General features: G+C 36.0%; 1 protein-coding gene across 2 annotated transcripts in view; it reads right to left on the bottom strand.

Moving 5' to 3' along the window:
* Nucleotides 1-753: 753 nt before the first annotated feature.
* The window catches only part of LOC136834347 (glycine receptor subunit alpha-3-like), a 148,047-nt gene continuing 131,963 nt past the window's right edge, over nt 754-16,837 (bottom strand). Inside the window, exons 5-11 of one of the 2 annotated variants that reach the window (XM_067096857.1) lie at nt 15,348-15,486; nt 13,029-13,111; nt 12,335-12,469; nt 8,859-8,987; nt 3,353-3,453; nt 2,681-2,821; nt 754-1,467 (exon numbers count right to left, since the gene is read on the bottom strand). In XM_067096857.1, the coding sequence (XP_066952958.1) occupies nt 1,336-1,467; nt 2,681-2,821; nt 3,353-3,453; nt 8,859-8,987; nt 12,335-12,469; nt 13,029-13,111; nt 15,348-15,486 (860 nt within the window). In that variant the 3' untranslated portion in view covers nt 754-1,335. Of the gene's footprint in view, nt 1,468-2,680; nt 2,822-3,352; nt 3,469-8,858; nt 8,988-12,334; nt 12,470-13,028; nt 13,112-15,347; nt 15,487-16,837 lie in introns of both variants that reach the window. The other variant, XM_067096855.1, reaches the window with a different exon arrangement.

Below are 16,837 nucleotides of genomic sequence, written 5' to 3'. Positions count from 1 at the left end.
GGCTTTATTTTTCCAAGATTACTCATCTTAGAGGTCTCCGGAGGAGAATTTACATGCTAGAAAATAAGGATAATCAGTAAATAACAGCTGCGAACTGTTTTTTTACACCTTATTTAAAATGCTCCTGCTGGAAATAAGACACTATGTCTTTATGTGGAATGGCAATGGGAAAGAATTGAAAATTTTTTTGAAAATAACATTCCAATTCATCTTAGTGAAGACGAATAGGAAAGTTGCAGATATGGACCAATTTGCAACTGGCTGACCGCTCCCGTTTGGAAAGAGGAGATGGGCATGCAATCACATATAGTCACACATTGCTTATATATATATATATATATATATATATATATATATATATATATATATATATATATATATATATATATATATATGTGTGTGTGTGTGTGTGTGTGTGTGTGTTTGTGTGTGTGTGTATTTATGTATATAGATGACTTGTGTGGCCTTTCATTTGATAAACTGTGGGCGATCCAGACGTGAGTCAGAAATATATATATATATATATATATATATATATATATATATATATATATATATATACATATATAATATATATATATATATATATATATATATATATATATATATATATATATATATATATATATATATATATATATATATACATACACATACATATTTACATAAACACGAATAAGAACGGTTTACAAAAACAGTTAGTCACGATAAAACAAAACAGTGTCAAAGGCATTTCAAAAACAAAATCACAGATGAGAACTAAAAATTAGTTTTTTTTTTATTTAATTAGATACAAGAGAGTATAGAGAACACTAACAGTAACTTACATTAACATATTGCTTACAACAGTTTAGAGACAAGCATTTGAAAATAGTCATTTTGAGGCTGATTATAAACTGGAACATTTTCTTTCAATTTTATCGGGATATCAAGAAAGGAGAATGCTTCACTCTTAGATAGTTGCAAAGAGAAGAATTATTACAGTTTAATATCGGGAACCATTGTGGTTTCAGAGTGCAATGGCATCTACTAATAACAGCATTGGTTTTTCCCTTAACTTATGCATTTAGTAATTTGACTGTTTTCAGCAAATAATAATAATAATGATATATTTCTGTTGAATGCTCTCTCAGGGGGGTACGTTCTGGAGATATAACGTTTGTGAATAATGATACTGATAATCCAAGTAATACTGAAAGAGCATTATCGATAGCCTACACGACTAACAAAATCCAAGTACCCATTAATTCTTTGGCTTCATCCCCTGAAGAAAGAAGCATGCCCCAAGAAAGTATAACTATCAGAGAATCAACAAAACACAAGCGGACAGCTTTCTTAATTGTAGAGGACCCAGTAGACCGCGTTGAACGCCAGGAATGCCGCCGGGTACAGAACGCGGAAGCATCTGTCCAGCCAGAGCGCTGCCACTTGTCCACGCGTCCCAGGGCGTTCGTCTGTGAGATCGGGCTGTGAATTTGAGAGGACAGTCTTTCAATTTATGGTCAGAGAAAACTCGAAGGGAATCTATAGCTTAGGCACATCAATAGAGATGGAGTCTATGCCAGGAAAAAACAGACTTCAGTAGTTAACCGCTCATAAATGTCACAACAGCGTATTTTATTGAAATGGGATATGATTTCTAATTATACTAATATTTACATCAAAACACAAAAATATTAGCTTATGGCGAAAATGGTAATGGAATTGCAATTCAAATGTTCTACTTTTATTCTTGATCAATATCTTGTTATTATTTAGCTATAGAGCTTGTAAGGAATCTGGAATATACTGAATCCATTTAGCAAGATAGGAAAGATAATTACAGATTATCAGTTATTATGTTCTGACTCAGAGTCAGAGCAGAATGATTCTCTGGTGCATCAGAGAATATAGTTTATAAAAAGGACCCAGCATACTGAAATCGCTCGGTGAAAAACAAAACGCCAATTATATCCAAAAAATATGCACCAATATGAGCGTCCAAGAGAGCTTGTGAGCGTATTAACACTTCATCACAAAAAATACTGCCCTAAAAGGGAAAACTGCAGTATCTGCAAAATTTTCGAAATTGTGATATGCCACCTACTGGGCTCGCGAAACACTAACACGCAAGTTACTGCAGTTTCAGAATGGTTCTTCAATGCTTTATTTAGGGGGGTCCCAATTGCCGGATTTGCCTATTTTCATAGCTGTTCGAAAAGGCTTCATCTATTTGAAATCAGTAGTAAGGCAAGGGAGTGTCTACTATTTTTCTCAGTTTTATATATATATATATATATATATATATATATATATATATATATATATATATATATATATATATATATATATTGCATGGGCTCGTGAAACACTAATGCCCAAGTTACTGCAGTTTCAGAATGATTCTTCAATGCTTTATTCAGGGTGTCCCATTGGCAGTATCTGCAAAATCAATAGTTAGGCAAGGGAGCATCTACCATTTTTCTCAGTTTTATATTTTTTGGCAGATACTGTGAAACACTAATGCACAAGTTACTGCAGTTTCAGAATGATTCTTCAGTGCTTTATTTAGGGTGCCCCATTTGCAGTATATGCAAAATCAGTAGTTAGGCAAGGGAATATCTACCATTTTTCTTAGTTTTGTATTTTTGCAGATACTGCGGTCTTCCATTTTAGGGCAGAATACTCCGGTCATTCTGACCTCCAGTGCAAAAGACGTATGAGGGGAAGGAGTGGACCGCCGGCCTTTTGTGGGCAAGTGAGCCAGAACGTCCACGACGACGCTCTCCACAGTCGCGATGAAAATGAAAGTGAGGCAGGTTCCAGTGAAGACTTCCAGCGCCTGAAATGAATTGAATTGGATATAGAATTTAGGCCAAAGGCCAGGCGCTGGGACCAATGAGGTCATTCAGCGCTGAAACGGAAATTAACAGTAAAAGGTTCGAAAGGTGTAACAGGAGGAAAACCCCGCAGTTGCACTATGAAATGATCGTTAGGAGAGGGTGGAAAGTAAGAAGGAAGAAAGAGAATATGAAAGGAGGCACAGTAAAAGGAATGAAAGGGGTTGCAGCTAGGGGCCGAATACACGCTCCTGCAAAGAACCTTAAGTAATGCCTACAGTGCACCGCATGAGGTGTACTAACGGCGCTAGCCCCCCTACGGAGATTCCAGCGCCTGAAGAGAAGTTGAATGCTTCATGACTAGTGTTACTTTGTTCTTATATCACCCCGGAACTTTATAAAACTCATGACTCATCACTCGGGTTTCTAGCCTTTACAATTTTGTCGCTGCCATTAATGAAGAAAAGATTCGTAGAAAATGCCCCTTTCATCAGTTTTTCAGCTACATTCAAAGCCTTGTATGAGACCCTTACCATTGTATATGCAGCAGGAGGCACTATGCTGTAGGCACTTTCATGGAAGATAGCTGCTGTTACCAGTGACATCATGCAGGTAATCATGCGTGCCCCCACTCCTGTAAAACATAAAACTATTATATTAATGATTAAAAATATAAATCAAAATTGCTGATGAAAACAGAACCCAATCATTTACAAAACCCATCAGCAGTACATAGGAGCAATTTAGCTTAAGGAGAATGTGGCCGAGCTGGAGGATACAGTACATGACCTCAAGAAAACATCAGCAGTATTAAAGAAACAATATATTAAAGTATAATATTTCGTCAGCGATAACTGAGAATCAGAGGCCAATTCCATACGATGCATAAAAAAAGCAAACGCTATCTTTGTACATTAAGTGCAAAGGCTATGGATTCAGTTGCTTTGAAAATGGTACGCGGTACACAGCATAATTATGAAGATGAGAAGAACTCCAGGGGCATCCATATGAAACATCGGTGGATGGACGAATCAAGTAGACTCAACTCTGAGCAGAATGAGATAAACCTGGCGATACTATGAAGTATTTTACATATCATTCACCTTCCTGTGATAATATCAAAATAGGAAAAAACGTAAGACAATAGTGCTAAAAAGAAAATGAAAAGATTTATAGTGTACAAAGTCCCTATTTCGAAATTCTTCTGGTACTGAATATTTCAAAATGTACTGAAGGCTTGGTTCGTTCTAGAGCTTCTGAAAAGGTACTGTTAAAATCTATTGTTCAAAATTCTAAAAATGAACTTTTTTTCTGTTTAAGTAACAAGTGGGGTTTTCTTGTGTCCATTATAATAGCTTTCGGTGATGCATTATACCTCATGATATAGCAGGGGCATTATGTATTATGGTGAAAGCGAGTGAGAAGACATTAGGCTTTTCAATTTGCCCGCAAGCATTATATCACACTGAAGCGAGGTTTTGTCTGCATACGATGCACGCTCAGGCACAATGAAATTCGACTCACAAAGATCCTAAGCGATACAATGATTCTTTTGAAGGAAGATGAAAAGAGCTTTGTAATCTGTGTTCCGCTTCTTACATACAGAAGTATGAAAAGAGTTCTGCCGGATCATAAAGTAGACATGTAAAAGCCAAATCGGAGGTAAAATACAAAAATTCAAGGACGATGCGGTCAGACATGGGAGGAACTTGATTTTGACCATAAATATATATATATATATATATATATATATATATATATATATATATACTAAGATATATATATATATACATATATATATATATATATACATATTATATATATATATATATATATATATATTATATATTATATATATATATATATATATACTAACATATATTCTATACCAAGCTCTAGAGTTAGTGTTAGACACATTAGCGGGAACTCAGCGAAGGCTAATAGTTGAACAACTGAATCCTTAATACTAATATTTATGAAAACAACCGCTAATGGACGATTTTTATCAACTCTACTTTTAAGCAAAAGTGAAACTGAAAGACAAAATGCCCTGAATACTGCGACCAACTGAATTTTCTTGGGTATATAAATGTCCTTTTAAGCCACTGCCATACCAGGGTGTAACTGAGGGCCACTGCTTTTAGTTTTCTATAAATGAAAACTACTGAGATGGCTATTTGTCTGTCCGTCTGCACTTTTCTGTCCGCCCTCGGATCTTAAAAACTACTGAAGCTGGAGGGCTGGAAATTGGTATTTTGATCATTCACCCTTCAATAATCAAACGTACCAAATTGCAACCCTCTAGCCTCAGTAGTTTTTATTTTATTTAAGATTAAAGTTAACCTTTATCGTACGTCTGGGAACGGTATAGGACAGGCCACCACCGGGCCGTGGTTAATTTCATGGGCCGCGGCTCATACAGCATTATACCGAGGCCACCGAAAGATGTATCTATTTTCGATGGCCTTAATTATACGCTGTACAGAAAACTTGATTGCACCGAAGAAACTTCACTGCATTTTTTACTTGTTTTAATTCTGCACTCAAAGCTGTAAGATAAAGTCTGAAAAAACTTACATTTGATTTGAGTAAAGAAAACTTCGTAATCGTCTTTATATATGACGCCAACACCAGATTATTAATACTTGCGTTCTAAATCTTTTTGTACAATATATTTCTGAGTGTTATAATTACCCTTTCAAATCTGAAACTTCTGTTGGTAAGAAAAGCGAAAATGTTAAAAAAAAATGCGGCAATGTCAAAAACTGGACATTTATAATCACTTAACAGTGAAACTATTCTATAGAGAGACCAACGTCTGACTGAAAACTCGTCGTTTAAAAGGGTGAAAGGACATTTCCAATATCATTAACACAGTATCTGAGGAATTCCCCAACGGGATCGAGGAAAGCGGAGGGAACAAATATGATTATATGCATATATTCAAGTTAAAAAGTTAAAGTCCTCCTGGGCCTCCAAAGCTCTTAGGGCTGGCGCTGAACTCCTGTTTCTTAGGCCGACAGCCAGTGGGGGAGAAGTCCCGTTGCCTAAGACACGTGGCCAGTGTGTCGCTAGGCCCACTTTTTAGCACCCCAGCCCGAGGGCTGGTACACTACCTATATTCTTACTAACCCTCTCGAGTTTTCAGACCACTAGGTTGGCGGTCGACCGAGTTTCTATATTCTTAGATATTTTTTATATGAAATTTTTTTTAAACCTTATTTATTTATTTTTAGTGGTCTGTTTAAATTGATGACGGCGTCAGTAACCTAGATGTTGTGACGCCAGTTTAAACAGACATAATCATTCGATCACTCAGCTAAACTAGTTATCGAAGGAAGAGATGAGCAACGCAAGAAGCTCTCGAGGGAGGTTTTTATCCCGATGTCAAGACGACTGACTCTCCCTCGATGTAAAGAAGGGGTTCTTAACCTTTCGATGATTCCAGACCCTCAATGGATTGTCCAATATGGTCCCATACCCCCTTCACTTGACTGTCGAAATAATTATCACCAATCCTATTATTTGCCAGTATGTCTTCCAAATATGTCAATAGCTTGAATTTCCTGTACTTTAGATATGGATTGCCAGGAATAGAAAAGCATTGATAACTAAAACACCTAATTCAACATTCTACCCAAGTATAAATTAATACATTCAATAAAATAAATACCAGTACCCAGAGATCGAGTCCCGTACCCCCAGCATTTGGTTCCCATACCCCCAAGGGGTATGGATACCCCCGGTTAAGAACCCCTGATGTAAAGGATGGAAATGTCCCCTCCAGGAGATGAGGAGGCATTCGAGGCGGATCCCAGCGCAGCACGTCGAGAAAGACTGCCGTGTAAAGATATCCGATCTCGAGACCGAAGGCGATATCTTTTAGTGGGACTGGAAGGAAGCAGAGAGAGAGAGAGAGAGAGAGAATCGCTGGGATAGTGAGCCATAAGAATCGATTTGATTGTTCTTTCTAAAAACGAGGGGACGTTAATCGTGCCTGAGTCGAGGAAGAGCGTTTATAAAGTAGAATACTGAATGAATATACATCGGCATTACTCAGCAAAGCAGAAAGTCTATAAAAGGAATGGAGCAATATTTTTCTGTTTTTTTTTTTTTTTGTGTAGGAAGCTCATGCGAATGGAATTAAAAGCGATTATTCTGCGTAACATTTTTATATAAATAAATACCGCATACAAATGGAGCTTCTATAAGACTTTAATCATAATTGAAAAGCCAAATCTTTTAAGAACTGGCAAAAGAGCAGAGTCCCCTCCCCCCGCTCCCCTTCTGTAGTACAGTTGAGTGAAAGCTAAAATTGACGTTCACGATCAGATCTGTGAGAACTTCAGATTCAAAAATGCATGATTTAATAAATAGTTAGGTATCACCCCCGATGAATTTCGTACAAATTGACAAAGTACTTCGCGGTGAAATTCGAAATAGAGCAGATCCTATCAGATTACACGTCAAATTCAAATTAGCATTTATAGAGGATTTCCAAGAGGAAAAGTGAACAAGAGGAAAAGAATCTTGAGGAGGGGAAAAAAAGATACTTGGAACTTATTGGGGAGCTTATGTAGTACAGACATGAGACCTGGGAGAAACGACACTTTTTTTTATTTGAATTTATGTCTCCACGGTCAAAACATAATATCAAGGGTGAACTCTGCCCAGATACTCTATTACTTGGGTCTGTAAAAGAACTTATTGTCCCCTAAAGTGCTCAGGGGCAGTCTAAACCAGTTACTTAAAAGTCCTTCAAAGAGATCGTGCTTACCCCCATTTATAAAAGCATAAAAAGAAAAGAAGAAGAAGATATATATATATATATATATATATATATATATATATATATATATATATATATATATATATATATATATATATATATATATATATATATATATATATATATATATATATATATATATATATATTATTATACATATATATATTGTATATATGTGTGTGTGTGTGTGAATTTTTATCACATCATCGTGACTTATACTCCTTTTGACAGCCCTGGTATGGCTTCGAGGTGATCGAACTGGATATTAAACGATATTTAGAAGCAGATATTTGTAGTATAATGTTTGTGTATATGTATGTATGTATGTATATACTATATATATATATATATATATATATATATATATATATATATATATATATAGTGCCAGCTTGGTAGTAGAATGCGGGAAATCTCATTAACAAGGTACAAGAGTTGTCTCAGGCTGCTGCCCACCAATTCACCACTCACTGAATAGGTGGGGTAAAGTAAATGAGCTTGGGCTAGCAATCTCATCCATAAAGGATTTGCTGAGAATTGGAAGGCTTCATCCTACGGCAGCCAGTCCTTAACGAATACTACTTACTTGCCATTGCTATTAAATCTTACAACGGTGGCTGGTAATAAAGTCACAGGAAAAAAGTAACAGGAAAAAATTCATAATCTTGTCTAAGAAAAAAGTCACAGGAAAAAACGTTACATTAATTTAGGGTGGCCGGAAATAAAGTCACAGGGAAAAAATTCACAATATTTCTCAGGGGTCATTATCGTTATGATATTTACAATCTTTTGTTTATGTTTATACGGAAATCCCCAACGGGTCTGTACTAAACACGCCGCAAAAATGGATACATACTGGGTTAAAACCCTTGGGGGTCACTATCTAGGAAAGATAATTGTGCCTTTTTTCCTGTGACTTTTTTTCTGTGACTTTTCTCTGACTTTTATTCCTGTAACTTTTTTACCTGTGACTTTTTCTGTGACTTTTTCCCGTGACATTTTTCTGACTTTTTTTCCCTGTAGCTTTTTCCATGAATTTTTGCTGTGACTCTCTTCTGTGACTTTTCTTTTAACTTTTCACCTGTGACTTTTTCTGTGACTTTTTTTTTCTTGTGACTTTTTTCTGTGACCTTTTCCCGTGCCATTTTTTCTGACTTTTTTCCCCTGTGGCTTTTTCTATGAATTTTCCTGGGACTTTCTTCTGTGACTTTTTCTGAGATTTTATTACCTGTGTTCCTTACAACACCCACCTCTGATGTTGATGAAGAAAGCCAAATAGGCGGTGGTCACCGTGGCAGTCATAGGAATGACTGTGTGCTTGAGCGCCCATCCACTCGCTGTCTCGATCTCCATTTCAACTCGGAGTTGCCTCTTCGTCCCTGTGGGCAGAAAGTAATAAGGCATTTAACGAATAGAACAGAATATACAATTTACGCCGAAGGCCAAGCGCTGGGACCTATGAGGTCACGCAGTGCTGAAAGGAAAATTGAAAGTAAAAGAATACAAAGGTGTAACAGGAGGAAAACCTCGCAGTTGCACTACGAAACAATTCTGCTGTAAAATGGAAAGCTGCTGTATCTGCAAAATTTTCGAAATTGAGGTATGCCACCTACTGGGCGTCGTGAAACACTTAATACACAAGTTACTGCAGTTTCATAATGATCCTTCAATGCTTTCCACGAGTATTTGGGGGTCCCCATTTGCAGTATCTGCAAAATCAATAGTAAAGCAAGGGAAAAACTGCAGAATCTACCATTTTTCTCAGTTTTGTATTTTTGCAGGTACTGCAGTCTTCCATTTAAGGGCAGTATTGTTAGGAGAGGGTGGAAAGTAAGATGGAAGAAAGAATATGAACGGAGGTACAGTAAAAGGAATGAAAGAGGTTGCAGCTTGGGGCCAAAGAGACGCAGCAAAGAAACTTAAGTAATGCCTATAGTGCACCGTGCGTGAGGTGCACTGGAGGCGCTACCTCCCTACGGGGGGCATTTAATAAAGAGCCTCAGGCCCTAAGATTAAGCCGCCATCTCAGTATGGTAAATGCGAGCCCTGACTGTTGTGAACAGCCCTACTATTGGAGTTGTTGATTATGCATTTGATTAATTGCCTTTTCTCAACTAAACAGCTAATTATATAGTAAAATACAGAATAATTAGTCCATTTGTGTCCTCTTTTAAGTATCACTACATTAACAATGATATTCACCCTCAACATAGACATTGCTCCATTTTCGAGGCAGTTGCTTGTGAACCAAACATCGTTTTTCTGAACATTTTCTATTCCTTTCCTAAAAGCAATATTTTTCTTCTTATATCCATTTTCTCATTTTCTTTTTACGCCTCCTTTTAGCCGTCATTTACATCCCCAAATTCCATAACGAACCTCATCTGTTCTGCTAGCCATGTCCATCTATTCCCTGGTGAAAGATCTCTCTTTTTGTTGCCACGGAAATTAGCGTAATCCTGTTTTGACAATCATTTTTCCAGCGAGTTGTTTTACGGCATAACGAGGCAGTTTGATGCTTGTCATTCTACTTCCATTTTAAGAGTATTGCGACGCACAATTTAACTGAAATTGAAGTACATGCCGCTGTATATTTAATGAAGTTCCGAGTTTTTTCTTTAAATGTTATTTTCAACCGTTCCTTTTGTCGTTTTTCGCAGAGGATAACTGTATATATATAATGATATATATATATATATATTTATATTTATATATATATATATTATATATATATATATATATATATATATATATTTTATATATTATTTGCAGAAGATAATATATATATATATTATATATATTTATATAAATATATATATATATAAAATATATATATATATATATATATATATATATATATAAAATATAATATATATATATATATATATATATATATTATTCCTATATATATATATTTATACATATAAATATATTATATATATATATATTTATACATATAAATATATTATATATATATATATATATATATATATATACATATAAATATATTTATATATATATATATTTTTTTTTTTTTTAATTATATATATATACAGATATATATATATATCATATCCCTCCAGCAAAAGAAAAACGAACAGCTGCCCCTCTGCTTCTTTTGTTAATTCACCTCTACTTGAGTTCTAGAACACCTGGGCCAGATTCCCATTTTGACAGCTTGCGGGGTAACAATAAAGATCGAAATAATGATTTTGCTAAAATATGCAGAAGTGAAAGTAACGTTTATCCACCTTTTAAAGAATATGGGAAGGAATATATTACCGTTTATTCAGAACTTCTTGAATTAGTTTTAGTTATTATTGTCATTCCAATTGTTCTCCAAACTTTTGCCTTGAATAATTTAAACAATATCGAAGAACAGCAATAAAGGACTTCCATGGGAGAACGTGATTTACAAAGTGCCACCTGTTTTACTGCTGAAATTACCCTCGCGCAGGCAACAGAGAAAAACCTGTAAGTTAAGCAATTCCCACTAATTAGTTTTTCATAATGTCTGTCCTGCCTTATTATTTTACGAATATATTAAAATTTAGATATAAAATCTAACTTATTCTGTTCTGTTTGACCTTGAATATTTTCAGCAATTTTAGGAGAAATTGTTTCTAACGGAAAGTATGAAGGAGCAGTGTGAAAAATGGGTTGAATTGAATATAGAATTTGGTCCAAAGGCCAAGCACTGGGACCTATGAGGTCATTCAGCGCTGGAAAGGAAATTGACAGTAGATAGATTTGAAAGGTGTAACAGGAGGAAAACCTTGCAGTTGCACTGCGAAATAATTGTCAGGAGAGGGTGGATAGAAAGATGGAAAAAGATAATATGAATGGAGGCACAGTAAAAAGAATGAAAGGGGTTGCAACAAGGGGCCGAAGGCATCCTGCAAAGAGCCTTTAGTAATGCCAACAGTGCACAGAATGAGGTGCACTAACGGCACTTCCGCCGTACGGGGTGTTTGACCTTGAATACTTTCAGCAATTTTGGGAGAAAATGTTTCTACCAGAAAGCATGAGGTAACAGTGTTAAAAAATGAATGCTGCAAAATGCCCCCAATATCACTGTTGCTCTTAACGCTCTTTGAATCCTCCCAACGAAAAAAAAAATTAAATAAATAAGACAAAAAGCAAATCCACACTAATCCAGCAAACAACATTGAATGTATAGTTTTAAAACTTGTTCCCATTATACCTAGTGTTTGCTTTCAATACACCCGTCAGGAATGTTTTTTCTAAATTGGCGAAGCTCTGTGAATTTTCTAAGACTTCCTACATCTAAAACATTTAAAATTTATGGTTACAAAAAAATGAGACAAAAAGAAAATCCACCCTAATCCAGCAACTACAATGAATGTGTAGTTTTAAAACTTGTTCCCATTACACCTAGTGTTTACTTTTAATGCATCCGTCATGAATTTTTTTTCCTAAATTGGCGAAACTTTGTGAATTTTACTAAGACTTCCTACATCTAAAACATTTCGAATTTGTGATTACAAAAATAAGTTTGGTCCGTTTGTCCTCTCTTCCTAACCTATTACATACATTTTTTTTATTCCTCATTACCTCACATTATTCCATGCCTAAAAAGCACTGTTAAGCCTTCTTATACTACACTGGGAACATGTTTTTAACTAGGCATCTATATACTCTATTTCTTATTATTTCCCTCATTCCAACCTTTCTAATTCTTCTTAAGCCTCTCTTTCAAACTTACTATGCACAGTGACAACTGTTTTCGCAGACGTCCGGATATTCCTCAGCTTATAGCCATGAGAGATGGTCATACCACCGTAGTCCACAGCAGCGTCTCCATACCACGAGGGCTGCAGTTCGTCCGCCTGGTAACCAACTGATAAATGAAAAAATAAATAGTAATAATTTGGAATGATGAGGAACTAGCAATCTTTCCTTATGATGAGTTGGTAAGCTTTTAATACTTGGGCTATATTGCAATTGTGCATGCGTATATTTACAGTGAAAATGCACACACGTCACACATAATATATATATATATATATATATATATATATATATATATATATATATATATATATATATATATATATATATATATGTATATATATATATATATATATGAATATGAATATATATATATATATATATATATATATATATATATATATATATATATATATATATATATATATATATATATATATAGTTGTCCTCATCTGTAGACGCATAACCCCTTCTAGTATAAAAAATCTCATGCATACAATATAAGGATGCATAGAAATACAGTGATCATATACAGAGACAAAAATATACAAATAGATCCATCCCTAAAGAGTTACAAAATAAAGAAAAATGCAGCAGACGTTATTCGTTATCTCCTTTGAGGAATGAATCTCTTTGTCAAACAGAACATGAGGGAATAATCAACTTACGACTGTGGAGCTTCAGGGTGCAGGAGTGGATTCCCATTGGATATCCACTAAGGTCAAGGGGACACGGGAAGCTGTAGTGGACTCTGAAATTCACATTGAATTTAGGCTTAGGTTTCGGTGGTTACAAGCATAATTTCAAAACTGCTACTATCAAGATGAAAAATTGAATATGCTTATTACACCACAATATCATACATTCATTAAGCCATGCTCTCTCTCTCTCTCTCTCTCTCTCTCTCTCTCTCTCTCTCTCTCTCTCTCTCTCTCATACACACACATACACACCTATATATACAGTATATATATATATATATATATATATATATATATATATATATATATATATATATATATATATATATATATATATATATATAGGACAATTGTCCCAAGTTTTATATATATAATATATATATATATATATATATGAAATATGCATATGGAAAATTTTTTTTATTAATATCAATTCACAGGAGATACATCATACCCACAGTAATACACTTTAGAACAATTTCTGGTGGAAAATACGCAGACTTCTTTCTTCCATTCATTGGTTTTTGTCACGACAGCTGTTACATTTACCCCTCTACACCCGCACCATTGCAAATCTAGCGTTTTTCTTCGTTCATTATACCAACATTAATTTCCACCCCAACCCCATACCCACCACCCCGCCCCCTTGGTTTCTATAAACCATCATAACCTTATTCTTGGTCACTTTTGCCTGAAACTTCTTCCTATAACAACAATTTAACTTCTTCCATTGGCCTCTCAGCTTTTGTTTGCTATCCCTTAGCAAATATCTGTCCCTAGCAAATATCTGTTCATTCAAACTTCGCTAGCGTCCCATTTTTTTTTCTCTCTCTCTCTCAAATTTGCAAGTAAATCTCCAGTCCTTCCTTTTACTTCTCACATCGCCCCTTCTATCATGATAATAGTTTTCATTTAAGGAATAGAAGACCCAGGTCACAGGCTAACTTTGCACCAGAATGGTCACACTTTGTCTACATCCTTTGAAACAGGTTTGGGTTTCGTTGTAAACCTCTTCATCACTATTAGCACGTTATCATATCGTGCATCTTAAACCTTTGCTTCCACGTTGAATCTAAATCAGTTTTCTAATAAGCTTAGCCAATCTACGATATACGTAGCTATTTTCTTTTACTCTCGAATATGTATAGGCTATATAATAATAAAATCTGGGTTGATCTTGTATGTCCTCCCCCGGGTGACAGTAGGGGAGAATGATACAGCCACCCAACCCCGGTAAAACCAGTTTGTCCGCCCAGGGTGGGGCGGGTGGGTAGGAGAACGGGAGGGTAGGGGACATCCAACCACCTGCAATCCTGTTTGCTCGCCCCGGTGGGGGCTGGGTCGGCAGGGGATCGGAGGTGTAGGGGAGACAGCAGCGCCAGGTTCCAGCACGCGTAGCGAGCCGACAAACTCGTTTCATAACAAAATGCGCACATTTCGAGTTCCTTGCAGCAACCCACACTGCTGTTTCCTATGAATTTTTCTTTCATTTTTATTACTCTCTTGGCCACATGAAACGGAGAGGCAATTAGTCACATCCTCAAGGCTTCCAAGCCTTGAAACTGAACTGAAAACTAATAAAGGCTCCTCTTTCCCTGTCAGGATTCGAATCTGTGCATAGTAATGAGAGTAATTTCACCGTAACTATCCTGCTACCATGAGGGATTAAAATTCATATCTGCTCATGCATAGACATATCTATCAAATTCAGATGTATTTTTCTAGAGATCCAACATTTTAGTCCTGTAACAATAATTAGTGTGTAAACAGCTGTTATTTCCCTTCTTCGCTAGTTTGTAATCTATTGAGTCATCCTTGCTTTTATAGCATTAATGTTTTGACCTGAACTCTGATCCGCCACCCTGGGACACTAATGAGCACTCAAACACATTTCAGAGGTTGGGGGGCAAGTTCTGGAAATTGTTAATGGCGAAACTCGCAACCATTGCAATATTCAACGTGTATGCTTATGTGCTTTTAAAATCAATGCAGCTGAAAACGACAGCCAACACCAATTCACCAAAAATCATGCGTTTTTTTTAGTTTTTTTATATGCCTTTTTGTCACTTTATTAACGTATATTCTTCTAAGCTATGTTGCATCGCATCTTAGAAGCAATGCATTAATATGTTTTTTTGTCACTTTATTAATGTATATTCTTCTAAGTTATGTTGCATCGCATCTTAGAAGCAATGCATTAATATGTTCTTTGGTATGTATTGTTTAAATCTCCTTTATCAAAGCGGGTGTCTGTATTTGTACCTGACCTGAAAAGACAATAATTACCTTTGCGTCCAAGTCACGTGACCTTCCCGGGAGAGTCGGACGAAATCGGAGTAATGGTTTGCGAATCCAGGTTTCACTTCTTGAGCTGACGTGAGGTCGGGACGCCACAGCTGTTCGAGTACGTGCCTTCCAGATATACCTGGTAATGAGTATAGAAGAATATAGATATGTTTTTCAAATTAATTTTTACAACAAAATTTTCCAACACTAAAAGCTCGTTTTTATTATGTAAAAATAATTAAAATATGCTAGATGTTTCTTATCAAAAAACTCCAATATATCTTAAATTCTGACTTGTGAATACTATTCTGTGGAACTTAATAGGGAACGCAGCCCTGTAAATACAATGCATACAATATTTTCGTTTTCACAAATTCTCTGCCCCTGATATAATTACTAACCACTGAAAAGCATTACAATTGAAACATAGACAATAATATTAAAAAAGTTGAATTTGGATACTAATTTTCACACTTTAAACCCCTTTCTCGTGTTGATGCCATATTATGTAGCTTCCGCAACCTCTTTCGGACTGCGTAACCTCTCCCCAACCCAGTCACATTTCTTGCCTCTCTAGAGAGCCTTTTGATTAACCACATGTTTCATCTCGCCAAGAAGCCGGAACATCTTTCCAAATGCCTTTGTATCCAAAGAACATCCATTACTTGGCTCATTTCTGAAAATTATCCACCTCACCGCGCAACGTCTCCTCGCTGCTGGCAGAAAGGGCGCTGGTGACTGGTACAATACATGTACACATCCTACCGGGGTCTGAGCAATGACAGGCAGGGCAGCCGATAGAAGCTACAAAGTCTACCCCAAAGCCAAATCAAAGTCCTTCAAAAGAAGGCATCGTGCTTACCCCAACAAATGGGAAAAAAACACGTTAAAAGAAGAAGATCCACCTCAATAGGTATTAAGTGCTGCGTTCAAAGCAAAGTGCAAATGGGTAGACAGTCCAACGCCTATTCTTTGGTGAAAAGGGGCTTTGGCTTAATCCTGAGGTAAGCAAGTGAACCATTTTAAAGGACAGGAAGTTTTAAGTCTCACGAAATTTGGAATTCAGAAGACAAGGAAAAGGTTTTCTGTAAAGGGGAAGGAACAATCGCACAGAGCTCTGCAGTCGAAGGATAACTGACTTCCATTGAGTACATGTGGGGACTCTAGATGAAGCGGCTGATGTTAAGAGGTCACCTGTCAGAAGGGGGAGGATCTCGTTGAACTTAATTGAACACCAGACAAAATTCCTATAGAAAAGGAACTCAAAGGACGCCTTCCGTCGCAGAGGAAGAATAAGAATAGAAGAAGCAAAGGGTTGTGTCTTTAATTTACATCTAACCAAACAGGAAGTAGAAAGATAAAGCACTCCAGATTTGAGAGACATTCTCCAAACAGCATAAAACCTCATTGTGAGAGGTAGAAAAACCTATGAACTAAATTTTGATTAAAATGAGTACCCAAAATACATCAAGAAGTGAGAGGTTGACTTA

The sequence above is a fragment of the Macrobrachium rosenbergii genome, chromosome 53 (genome assembly GCF_040412425.1).
Source record: "Macrobrachium rosenbergii isolate ZJJX-2024 chromosome 53, ASM4041242v1, whole genome shotgun sequence".
Taxonomy (NCBI): Eukaryota; Metazoa; Arthropoda; class Malacostraca; order Decapoda; family Palaemonidae; genus Macrobrachium; species Macrobrachium rosenbergii.
The sequence above is the reverse complement of the archived record's forward strand: the minus strand, read 5'-3'. Positions and strand labels throughout refer to the sequence as shown.